The 11,539-nt window shown below is 64.5% G+C and overlaps 1 protein-coding gene across 8 annotated transcripts in view; it reads right to left on the reverse strand.

Annotated features, from left to right (window-relative positions):
- Window positions 1–552: 552 nt before the first annotated feature.
- MCAM (melanoma cell adhesion molecule) overlaps window positions 553–11,539 on the reverse strand; it is a 30,815-nt gene continuing 19,828 nt past the window's right edge. For 6 of the 8 annotated variants that reach the window (XM_025199978.1, XM_025199985.1, XM_025199984.1 and 3 more), the window contains 15 exons: window positions 9,485–9,612; window positions 9,030–9,240; window positions 8,849–8,919; window positions 8,621–8,708; window positions 8,152–8,331; window positions 7,779–7,906; window positions 7,465–7,636; window positions 7,190–7,311; window positions 6,937–7,078; window positions 6,642–6,763; window positions 6,366–6,504; window positions 5,776–5,826; window positions 3,682–3,826; window positions 3,107–3,224; window positions 553–2,097 (listed from right to left, as the gene is read on the reverse strand). In XM_025199978.1, the coding sequence (XP_025055763.1) occupies window positions 2,068–2,097; window positions 3,107–3,224; window positions 3,682–3,826; window positions 5,776–5,826; window positions 6,366–6,504; window positions 6,642–6,763; window positions 6,937–7,078; window positions 7,190–7,311; window positions 7,465–7,636; window positions 7,779–7,906; window positions 8,152–8,331; window positions 8,621–8,708; window positions 8,849–8,919; window positions 9,030–9,240; window positions 9,485–9,612 (1,847 nt within the window). In that variant the 3' untranslated portion in view covers window positions 553–2,067. The remainder of the gene's footprint in view (window positions 2,098–3,106; window positions 3,225–3,681; window positions 3,827–5,775; window positions 5,827–6,365; window positions 6,505–6,641; window positions 6,764–6,936; window positions 7,079–7,189; window positions 7,312–7,464; window positions 7,637–7,778; window positions 7,907–8,151; window positions 8,332–8,620; window positions 8,709–8,848; window positions 8,920–9,029; window positions 9,241–9,484; window positions 9,613–11,539) is intronic. The other 2 variants (XM_025199979.1, XM_025199983.1) reach the window with 2 other exon arrangements.

The raw sequence follows: 11,539 nt of genomic DNA on the forward strand, positions 1-11,539 counted from the left end.
AATCTGGGATCGACAGACTTGCAGCTCGGACACATGTTGCTATGTACGGCGAGCGGCTCTGAATATGTGCTGCTGAAGCAGAGTACCAGGGTAGATGAGCACTGGCAGGAGAGATCCATTCAGCCATCCCTTGGAGGATAAGCCACTGGTGCAGAAGATGCTGGAAGGGGCTTTTTGGCCACTGGCAGTCTGGGAAGCAGGCATGCAAGGGGCAGCATCCTTGTGGGATGCCTGTGGCTAGAGGCTCAGTGGCGGGTGACGCTTGTGACCCTCTGCAGCGAGCGGGGTGGCTGTTCAAAAGCCTTCCCTTAAAGCACTCGCTCCCTGGCTGCTTCTCCAGCAGCTGCAGAGCTCTTACAGGTCCTCAACCACAGTTATTTGGTGGGAAACCAGAGCGGATGTCCCGTGTTGGGGGCGTGGGCACGGGGATCATGACCACAGCTAGATGAAACCACATGCCCTTCTGCCAAGCTGCCCAATATGCTGCTGCCCGCCTTGCCCCCACCACCCTGTTCCCCCCTGCTAAAGAAAACACAGTGCCGGCAGCCCTGGAAGTCGTTAGGCTTTTTATTTTCACAGATATAAAAAAAAAAACCCCTGCAAATATCAAACAAACTCTTAAATTTACACATGACCCAACAAAAATATATATATAAACCAAAGCTGCTGCTGCTGCGTCCTGGACGGGGCTAGCTCGTGAGTACAGTGCGCCCTTTCGGGCAGGGGCTGGTTGGCTCTGCGCCGGTGGAGGGTCCCGCTGGCCACGGAGGGGAGCGGGTGCTTAGGACAGGAGCAGTGCACGCTTGCCCAGTGTTACGGTAAGGCTGTTTGCTGAAGTGGTGGAGGCTGGGGAAGGCACTGCCGGGGAGCAGCAGACAGGGGTGTGCTTCAAGGAGTCCTACAACTCGGTTCACTGCTCTAGGGCTGGGATGGGAAAGTGAGGGGCTCACCCCTTGGGATGGGCAGGGGAGGAGGGGTCTGGCCCTGGCACGCTCTCCCGGGGAGCTGCTGGGCACCTGAAGCCACGGCGGTATATGTTAAGGCGGCGGGTTCACTCTATTTGGTACCAGGGTTATGTAGCACCAGTTCAGGGTTTCGGGAAGGAGCTCGGGTCGGCCGGTTTCCCTTCTTAGCCATGTGTGGGCCCCCATCTGCCTGGCCAGAGAGCGGGCCTGTGATGGAGAGCTCAACCCAGGGATGAATGTTAAAAAAAAAAAGCCCCTTAGAGCCCTGTAAGAAGCACTAAGGGACTTCAAGGAACCACGCACCTCCTTGATTTCAGACCCAGCTGCCTCGGCCAGCCACCGCGCACCCCCAAGTCTGCAGGGAGACAGGCCAGCCTCTCAGCCCAGCAATGCTGCAGTGGGACCAGCAGCCGTTGCCTTGTGCTAAAGCATCGTTATACCCAACCTCTCCTGAAGCCTCCGTGCATGGAACGGCCCAGAGCTCCCGCCCATGTCCTTTCAGCTCCGTTTTCAAGGGGATCGCTGGGGGAGGCGGGGACGGGGAAACCACCCCTGCATTTCACCGGCAGGAGCTGCCGAGTCTGAGCCTGACGGGACGAGAGCAGTCGGAGGGAGCGCTGCGGGAACTCGCGATTCGGGCATGATGGCCCCAGCTGGGATCCGCCCCACGTCCGAGCACCAGGGACTGACCTGAGCCTGCTCATCGAGGGGGTTGCTCGTCTCTTTGAGGGGCTTCGGTTGGTGAAGCAGCCCTCCGCTCTGAGCCTGCCTGAAGGGGTGAGGGGGGCTCACCTACTGCAAGCGGTGGGTGAAAGGCATCTGCTCCTTCCCCACAACTGTGCTGGGCATTAGGTGCTCCCCCCTCAGGCCAGCGGGGCCATCTTTGGCCCCCGGAGGGGTGAACAAGTCCAGGTGTGCTGTGGCTCTTCTGCCATCGGTCAAATCCTTGGCCGGAGCAGTGAGGGCTTGTCCCTGCGGGGCAGTCTGGGCGCTGGGATGCATCGGGCTCTGGCCACGCTCCCGGGGGGCTGGAGCAGGGGTGGGAGGCGGCGATCCAGGAGCGGGGAAAGTCTGGAGGGGAAAGCACTCGGCAGCTGCCTCACTAGTGTCTCAGATCGATGTATTTCTCGCCCTTGGATCCATCAGAAAGAAACGGAGGTTAGCAGAGGGCAGGGCGCAGCCGCGACCGGCCATCACGGAGCCCCCGGCATGGACGGACTTCTGCTCGCCGCATGTACAAGCGGTACCAGATGGGTATCGTGGGGTGGCGGAGCGTGGCAGGGCCGAGCGCACGCTCCCCTCTAGCCACCTCCTACCCCCAAGCAGTGCGAGACCGTTCCCGCTGGTCTGGCTCGGAGCCGGGCAGCGTGGGGGGGGCGAAGATGCACTGGCAGGGACCCTGCAGCGGCTGGGAAGCGTGCGGCAAGGCGCGTGGGGCAGGCTTGAATGGGGCAGCTGCTGCGTGGAGCAAGAGCGTGAGAGCGTGCGTAGGCCTGGCAGCTTGCCTGCCTCACCATGGACCTGATGGGAGGCTGCAGTGACCGCCCCACCCTGGGATCAACTCCTGTGGCAACACGAGGGCTGCAGGGATGGAGGAAAGGAAAGGTAAGGAAAGGGACAGACTGAGCGTGTGCCCTGCAGCCCTGCTGCAGGAGCACTACTGCTACGGGGACGCCTGGATGCAGCAGCGTGCCAGCTCTTTGGTGACCCCAGGTACGGGTCAGAGCAGTAAGCTGGTCTCCTGGCGTCCACGCGGGAGGGAATGGCTGAGTAACGTTGCTCTGGGAGGGGTGAAGGCAGGGTACCAGGCCCATCCCAGATCTCCCAGCCTCAGCTGAGACAGCCTGGGGGGGGAATGTTCCTGGCGGGGGTCAGCTCTTCAAGGCCAGAGCAGGGCACCTGGGGAGCTGTGCACGCATGGAGCAGCCGTGTTCCCACGCCGGGGCAGGAGACAGGGTAGTGCATTGCAGATGGAAACCCAGCGGCTGTGCTGACTCCCTAATCCAGTGCCTGGGGCTGTGCCTGAGCCTGTCGCTCCCGCGCCCCTTCTCTAGCACAGTGGACGCTGGCCCATGCACGGGGAGGTGGTGAGAAGAGGCTGCCAGGCGGCCAGTGGGCACACGCGCAGCGTTCAAGCCTACCTGGTCCCCAGCAGGTTTCTGGTCGCCGTTGGTGGCCTGCAGCAGCCCCGCCTCTTCAGGAAGCTTATCTGACTTAACTTCAACTACAACCTCGTCTTTACGGGCATCAGGCTTGGTGCTGGGGGGGAGGGGGAGGGAGGGGACAGCTTTGAGACATAGTGGACAGATGCCAGCACCGGCAGGCGGTGCAATGAGGGGCCAGGCCCTCGGGCTCCTCCCTGCGGGGAGAGGGGCTGGGGTTGGAGCTCTCAGCTTTTCTGGTCCGTCCCGGGAGGCTGTGCAGGCTGGAGCTGTGGGGGACCTGGGCACTGCCTGGGCATCCCGGCTGTTCTGCACGCAGCCTCCGCGGGCAGGAGCTGGAGGCAGTGGGGCAGGTCCCGTGCTGGGGGCTCTTTTCCCTAAGCTCCCTGCAGCCGGAAGCTCTTGGTCCCAGCCCCGAAGCTGCCTAGTGCTGCTGAGGGCGGTTGGGGCAGGGAAGCGCACGGGCGAATGCAATGAGATGGGTAGCGTGGATGGTGGGTGCACCGCGAGCCAAGCCCTGGGGTGCGGGTGGGGAGGGGCAGGGCGGTGCTTACATGTCCTGCTTCCCGGTGCGGCCGCACGGGATCTTGCCCTTCTTGTGCAGGAAGTAGAGGACGGCGCCCAGCACGGCCAGCACCAGGATGCACACGATGACGGCCACGATGATCACGCCCTTGCTCTCCTGGGGCTTCTGCTCTGCTGACGAGAGGGGGGGGATAGTTATGGGACAGAGCAACCCCTGGGGCAGCTGAGAGGTACATGCGGGGGCCCTCCCAGCATGGCTTAGCTACACTTGGGCTGCAGCAGGACGTGCCTGGGCGAGCTGGGCTAGCGTTCGGCATTATGGAGCTCTGGGGTGTGTGCCTGGCTCTGCCCTGCTTTCCCAGGGTGATGCACATTGTTTGCATGGATGTGCTCTTCGACACATGTGGACCTAACCAACCCTGCCCAGGGCCCCAAGCAAACAGTGGGCACGAGCACAGAGAACTGCATCTGGGGAGCAAAGGTGCATGAGCCAGAGGCTGAAGGAACTGGGGGGAGGAGAGGGGGGAGATGCTGCAAAGACCAAAGTCAGGTCTGACCAGGGGCCGCAGGGGCTTAGGAACATACAGCAAGAGGGTGGGAAGGGATCTCAGGAGTCACATCCAGCCCAACCCCCTGCTCAAAGCAGGACCAGCCCCAACTACATCATCCCAGCCAAGGTTTTGTCTACCCAGGTCTTTAAAAACTTCTAAGGATGGAGACTGCACCACCTCTCTGGGAAGCCTGTCCCAGTGCTTCACCCCCCTCCTAGTGTGGTTTTTCCTAATATCCAACTTAAACCTCCCTTGCTGCAACTTGAGTCCATTGCTCCTTGTCCTCCCATCTGTCCCCACTGAGAGCAGCCCAGCTCCATCCTCTTTGGACCCACCCTGCAGGGAGCTAAAGGCTGCTATTCAATCCCCCCTCGGTCTTCCCTTCTGCAGACTAAAAAAGCCCAGTTCCCTCAGCCTTTCTTCACCAGGCATGTGCCCCAGCCCCCAAATCATTTGTCCACATCCTTTCTGTAGTGGAGGGCCCAAAACTGGACACAGGACTCCAGATGTGGCCTTGCCAGTGCACAACAGAGGGGAAGAATCACTTCCATTGACCTCCTGGCAACACTCCTACCAGTGCAGCCCAGGATGCCGTTACCCTTCTTGGCACCAAGGGCACACTGCTGGCTCATATTCAGCATATTGCCCACTGTCACCCCCAGGTCCTTTTCTGCAGAGCTGCTGCCCAACCAGTCAGCCCCCAGCCTGTCCCGGTGCATGGGATTGCTCCGTCCTAAGTGCAGGACTTTGCACTTGTCTTTGTTGAACCTCACGAGATTTCTTTTGGCCCAATCCTCCAATCAGTCAAGGTCTCTCAATCCTAGCCCTCCCCTCCAGTGTATCTACTACTCCCCTCAGCTTGGTGTCGTCTGCAGACTTGCTGAGGGTGCATCCATCTCATCTTCTTGCTGAAGGTGCTTCCCCCCTCCTTTCCCCACTACTCGGGGCTGTAACACCCGCTGTGACTTGGACGTGGCCTGGGGTGCAGGAACCTGATGGTAAGCCCTGCTCCGTGGCGCTCCCAGCCCCAGCTCTCATCACCTGGGGCGGGGCAGGAGTTCCTGGGCCCCAAGGCTGGGGCTAGGGGCTCCCTCAAGGGACTGGCAGGGCACAGGGGGGGAGCTGGGGAGCGTGCATCCCCAGCACTGCCCAAGTGCCGAAACCAGCCTCCCACTGGCTGTGGGTGCTCACAGCAGAGACTGAGAAGGGTCTGCAGAGGGAGGCTGCCAAAGACAAGACCCTGCCCCAGGCAGAGGGGAGGACTGGGCCCTGCGGGTGGAGGAACAGGGGAGGGAAAGGGGCTTGCAGGGAAGCCAGCGGGAGCCGGTGGTGCATCCAGTCACTGACCTTTCTTGATGGTCTCCACTGGGCCAGCGTTAAAGGATGGAGAGAGCGAGCTGAGCACAGGAAAGGGCTGAGCCAGTGGCAGCTGCCGTGCTCCGTTTCCTCCCCGATCCCCTGGGGACCACTGTAGGGGCACCCCCTTCCTTCCCTCCCCTCGCCTCCCTCCGGGGAGGAGCGCTGGTCTCCGTGCGACCGCCCTGGGGCCACGACGGCAGTGGCAGCACTTACCGGTCGCGTTGCCTGCGGGCGCTGTCGTTGTTGGTGTCGTTGGCGTCATCCCTGGAACGAGACAAGGTGCAAGCTCAGAGAGGTGGCAGATGGGTGCCAAGAGACTGTGGCCTGGAGAAAACCCTGCAGAGTGCGGCCACGGGGGTTGAACAAAATGCCCTCCCCAGGGTGAGGGGAGATGCAAATAGCCGCGCTTGCAAGCATGGTGCCAGGGCTGCGGCACGTCCTTCTGCCAAGGAAGTGGGACGTGGGTGCAGCCCGAGGGCCCCACAGATGAGTCCTGGCGGAGAGTCCAGCGAGACCCCGCGCTGAGGCTGTTTCTGAGCAGACGGCAGCGTGCCCAGCACGGGCAGCCAGGCCGGTTGGTGTGTGGGGGCCGGGGCTGTTGGCTCTTGACCTTTGTGGGCTCCCGAGGCCACTGCATGCAGCAGCTGGGTAACTAATCCCCATGGAAGGGCTGGAGGAAGGACGTGAGCTTTTTGCAGGGCCAGCTCTCGACATAAACCCGATGGAGAAAGTCACTGCCTTTGCTTTGAAGAGACAGTGAGAGCAGGGTTGGGGAGCCCCGAGGCCCACGTTGGGCCACTCACTGCGCTCCAGGTGGACGTGGTGTGTGACCACGCCCAGGTAGTTGGTGGCCGTGCAGTTGATGCCCGAGCGCATCAGTTTGCTGGTGACCTGCACCGTCAGGTTGCTGACCACGCTGTAGTTCTCCGTGCGGTTTTGTACCTGCAAGGGGGGACAGTGACAGTGAGGGGTGTCCACGTGGCCCCAGCTGGGCCTGGCCTGGCTCGCCGTCCCCAGGACGGGCAGGCCCCAACACCGGAGAGATCCCCGTCCCGTCCCGTCCCTGCGCCAGGCCTCACCGTCCCGTTGGCGCTCCAGGTGATGGAGGGCTCAGGCTGCGCCAAGGCTGTGCATGTCAGGGTCACCAGCTCATTCTCCTGCACGGGCACCCCTGGCTTCTCCACGCTCACCTGCGGCTTTCCTGTGGGGGGATGGAGTTGGTCAGGTGGCATCGGGCACTGGTCCTCTGCCTGCGGCCGTAACTAAGATGGGAGTACCGATGCCGTGGCAGCTTTTCTTCCTCCCGGCTCGGCAGGGCAGCACAAGCAGCCTGGCTCTGTGCCTGGCAGAGCCTAGGGCGAGTCTGGCCCTTACCGTAAACCACGACGAGCACCTGCTTGTTGCGGGACAGCCCCTGCACGCCGGGCATGGTGACCTCACAGATGTAGTTGCCCGCAGCCTCCCGCATGATGTTGCTGAGCTGCAGCTGCTGCCCGGAGCCCAGCGCTTTCCCCTTCTGCGGAGGGAGACAGGGGCGGGCTAACAGAGGGGTGGGGGCTGTGGTGCCCTACCCTCACCCCGCAGGGGCAGCCCCCAGCCACGGGGAGGGCGCAGGAAGGGGCCTCGCCTTGTCTTTGTGCCAGTGGAAGGCCAGAGGCCGGGAGCCTCGCGCCTCGCAGGTCAGGGTGAGATTGTGCCCCTCCAACACTGGCTCAGGTGACTCCTTCGTCACCTTCAGCCCCTCGATATCTGGGGAGAGAGTGAGTATGAGTTGCCAGGCCCTGCCCATGGGCACCTGGACTCTGGGCAGTGTCCTGGAGGGGCTGTCCTCAGCCATCACCCCCAGCCCAGTCCTGGCTCAAGGGAGCAGGGCCAGTGCAGAATGCCCCGTGCACTCCTTACAGTTCACGACAAGCTCGGCGTCGGCCGTCAAGGTCTCCATGGTGTCCAGGTCCAGGCCCTTGCAGCGGTAGTGGCCAGTGTTCTCCTTGTGCACCTTGCCCAGGCTCAGCACACCTTTGTCTGCCTTGCCCGACAGCTCCTGCTCCTCCTCCTCCCCCGTCGCTGTGTTGTTCTGGGGTATGGCAGAAGCCACGGCCTGGTCAGGCGGTGCTGGAGCGACCCTGGCCCAGAGCCCTCCCCCAGCCCGCAGGCACATGGGCACAGCCCTGGCAACCCCATCCAACCCTGCTGAGTCCCCATCTGCCTGCACCCACCTGCACTCGGAAGAAGGAGTATTCGGGTGGTGGGTTCCCATCACCCTGGCAGCGCAGCGCGACGTGGTCGCCCTCCTTCACCTGCGGGCGCGGGGCGTCGATGGCCAGGCTCACGTTCTCCGTGGGGTCTGGGGGGGCACAGGAGACAGGAGGGGCCCCTTCTCAGTGGGCTCTGCAAGCTGGGGCACCCTAGCAGAGCTGTGCCCCGAGCTGGGGCGTGTGGACTGTGCTGCTGGTGTAGCACTGCCACGTGGCTCCATGACTGCTGCCTGCTGTACCCTGCCAGGGATAGGAGCCCTGTCCCGCTCCCTTCCTGCCCTGTGCCCCCAGCCCAGCTCCAAACCGTGCCCGCCCCAGACAGCCCCCAACTCACAAAAGATGTGGACTTGGACCTTGGGCGACTGAGCCTGGCGGTCCCCCCCCGCGAGGAGGTAGTGGGCCTGGCACTGGAAGTAGGCATGGCGGTCCTGGCGGGGGACGTGGGCAAGGAGCCGGCTTCTGGCGGTAAAGAGCCCACTGGCCTCCTGCGTCCGCGTGTCCATGATTTTCACCTCTGCCGGGATGGGGGTAGTGGGGCAGGGTGAGCATGGGGCATGGGGCAGCTGCCTGCTGCAGCCCCGGAGACCCCCCCCAAGCCCCAGCTCAGAGCACAGACCCCCAGGCAGGATGGCTGCAAACTTCCTCACTGCAGTGCCCAGCATGGTCTGCACATCCCACTGCTCGCTGGACCTGGCCCCCACTGCTGATGCCAAGCACGGTGCCCCTGAGCACTCTCGGTGCCGGTGCTGCCCAGCTCCTGCCCCCCATGTTCCCCGGGGCAGCCCCCAATGCCCATCACTCACTGTCGTCCTCCGGGTGCAGGCGGTGCCCATCCTTCAGCCACGTGATATTGGGCCCCGGGAAGCTGTTGCGGACAACGCACTCGGCGATCTGCAGCCGCAAACACAGCATTGGGCAGCCCCCTCCCCTGGCACCCCCGGAGGCTGCGATCTTCCCCCAGCAGTGCCCCCACCCCTGCCAACTTCTCTCCCTGGCTTTGGCCCAGCCCAGCCCCCACCCTGCCCGCTCACCTCTTGGCTCTCTCTAGTGCCCACAGAGATACCGGCTTCATTCGCATGGATTTCAGGAGGCTCCGGGGCCTCTGGAAGACAGCGTGTGCCCGGCAGTGGTGAGTGCTGGGGAAGGGAAAGCCAAACCCCCTGCTTGCCCCCTCGAGCTCCCCTCCCTCCAGCCGGCCCCAGAGCCACTCACTGTAGACGCGGAGCTCGGTGCGGTTCTCGCCCACGCCCAGGCTGCCTGCCCCGACCTGGCACACAAAGACACGGGCGTCCTGCAGCGTGGTTTGGGTGATGGCCAGGGTGAAGGTGTCATCCATGCTCACACGGCCCACGTAGGGCGAGTCGTCCACGAACACCTTGCCTTGCACCCAGGAGTAGACCTTGGTGCGGCTGCTGCGGGGGATCTGCCACAAAAGACAGCCCTGCAAGACCCCCCTGCCGTCACCGCCACCTCTGCCCAGCGGCCACAGGCTCGGGACCAACAAGGCCCCGACCTCAGGGGGCAAGGCCGGCAGTGCCAGGGCCGTGCCCCCCCCAGCCCAGGGACCCTCCTGCTCGCATCACTGCCCTTTCCCACTGCGTATCCCCAGCCCACCAGTGCCCCCTCTGTTAGTGCCCCCTGCCCCCATTGCCCTGCCCGGTGCTCACATAAGACCAGTAGACGTAGGTGATGTTGCTGTCTGGGAGGATGAAGAAACTGCAGGGGAGCATGGCCGTGTGGCCCAGGTCCACCTCCACCACACTGGGCGTGGACACCTCCACCTTGCTAGCATACCCTGTGGGACACAGCGAAGGAGGGGCAGGGGTTGGAGGCACCCGTGGGGGGGCAGGATCGCTGCAGCCAGGCAGGGGCACCAGCAGTGGGCACAGCTGCACCCAGTACCCCCGCCTCTGCCCCGGGGGATGCCCAGTGGCACTGCCAGACCCCGAGTGCAGCCAGCTGCCCTTCCCCACCACCCCAAGCATAACCCTGCCAGGGATGCCAAGGACAACAGGCTGCATGTGCACACGCACGCGTGATGCCCCCACATTGATGTCGCCCCACCCCCCATGACCCACCTTGAGGGTGGCAGGGGAGTGGTCACAGGCACCACTGCCAGGAGGCAGAGACTGGTCCCCATGTCAGGTCCTGCTTCTGCCCCCACCCAGCCGCTACCCCCACCCCCACCAAGCCCCAAGGCCACACAGATCCACCCATCACAACTGGCCGTGAGCCGGGCAGGGGTCCCATCCCCCACCCCATGGAGGTGGTGCCACGGCCTGTTCAGAGCCGGGAGAGTCCTGGCTGCTGCGCCTCGCTCTGCCATTGACTGATGCCCCATGTGACCTTGGGCACATCCCCCGGACTTGTCTGCCCGGCAAGGACATGGAGCCGCAGCACAGCCTGCCCGGGCAGCACTGGAGACGCGGGCAGCTGCAGTAATGGAGCCCCTGGCCCCGCTCCAGGCCAGCGGAGATGGAGCGGTGCATTGATCCCACACTGACGGGAGCCGGGGAATGGGGCAGGCAGCAGAGCCAAGCTGTAAACAAAGCGGCACGGACACACACCCACCCCGAGCAGGGCACAGACAGGGGAGCCAGTACGTGAAGCCGAGGGGTGCCACATTCCTGGCACCCGGCTGGATGGATGGATGCAGCCCCAGGAGCTGTGCCAGGGCCGCAGGGGGCAGGGGCAGAGCTAGGGCCACCCCAGGGGGTGACTGGCCATGGTGCTGCAGCCTCCGGGGCATCCACCCAACCACACGTGTGCCAGGGCAGGCCTGGCAGACCCCGAGATGGGCCCAGGTAGGGCTTGGGCAGTGCCAGCCCCTGCTCCAGCCTCTCTGGTGGCACAGGCACCGCCCACAGCCCCAGGGAGGGAAATTGCGGGAAGTGAGGAGGGCAGGAAGGCGCTGCCTTGGCTGCCAGGACCTGAGGACGCGTGTGCCTTCCCTGCTGTGCCTTGCCCCCCATGTCCGGGTGCTGACGCCAGCTCCGGCCTGAGCTCAGAGCCCAGGAATCCCGGGCATCTGCTGCCGTGCCAGCGAAGAACGTGCCCTTTGTCGGGGGGCAGCCGCAGGACGGGCAGGGGCAGGCCTAGGTGAGGGGCACCATCCAGAGCCCCCCTCAGTGGGGCGGGGGTGGGAGCTGGGTTTCCTGGAGTGGGGGCGCTGGGGGCACGAGCCCTGGGCTCAATGCAGGGCAGCCGTAGCCCTCTCCAGGGCCTGCCGGAGGGGTAGCCGGGGGGACACAATGCCGGCATTGAAGCCGCGGCCAGCTCCGTGGAGCTCCGGGGACTTTCCGAGCCGGGGCCGGGGGCAAGGCCGGGGCTGCTGGGAACACAGAGCCCATTCTCACAGCGCCCACGGGCCGGGGGCTGCCACAAGCCCCTGCCCCCACCGCCTCCTCCACGATGGTTGGAGACGTGCCAGGCCTGGCCCCGTGCATTCAGCCCTGGGCTTCCGGGCCCTCCTCGGGGCAGGGGGCCCAGCAACCGGCCCTGCTCCCTGGGGCCACAGCCGCTGGCGGGCAGGCCGGGGCAGTGCTGGGCACAGGTCGGGGGAGGGACCCGGCTGTCGAGGCAAAGCACAAAAGGACCTGGCACTGCCTGGGCTGTGCCCGCTCCCCAGGCCTGGCAGAGACGCGTGCCTCGCATGCGGGGGGGGGCGTGCTGGCACTGCCCCCCGGCCGGCAGCACGTGGCAGGGGCCGGGGCCGCTCTTTG

Source organism: Alligator sinensis, unplaced genomic scaffold (assembly GCF_000455745.1).
Source record: "Alligator sinensis unplaced genomic scaffold, ASM45574v1 scaffold278_1, whole genome shotgun sequence".
Classification (NCBI taxonomy): Eukaryota; Metazoa; Chordata; order Crocodylia; family Alligatoridae; genus Alligator; species Alligator sinensis.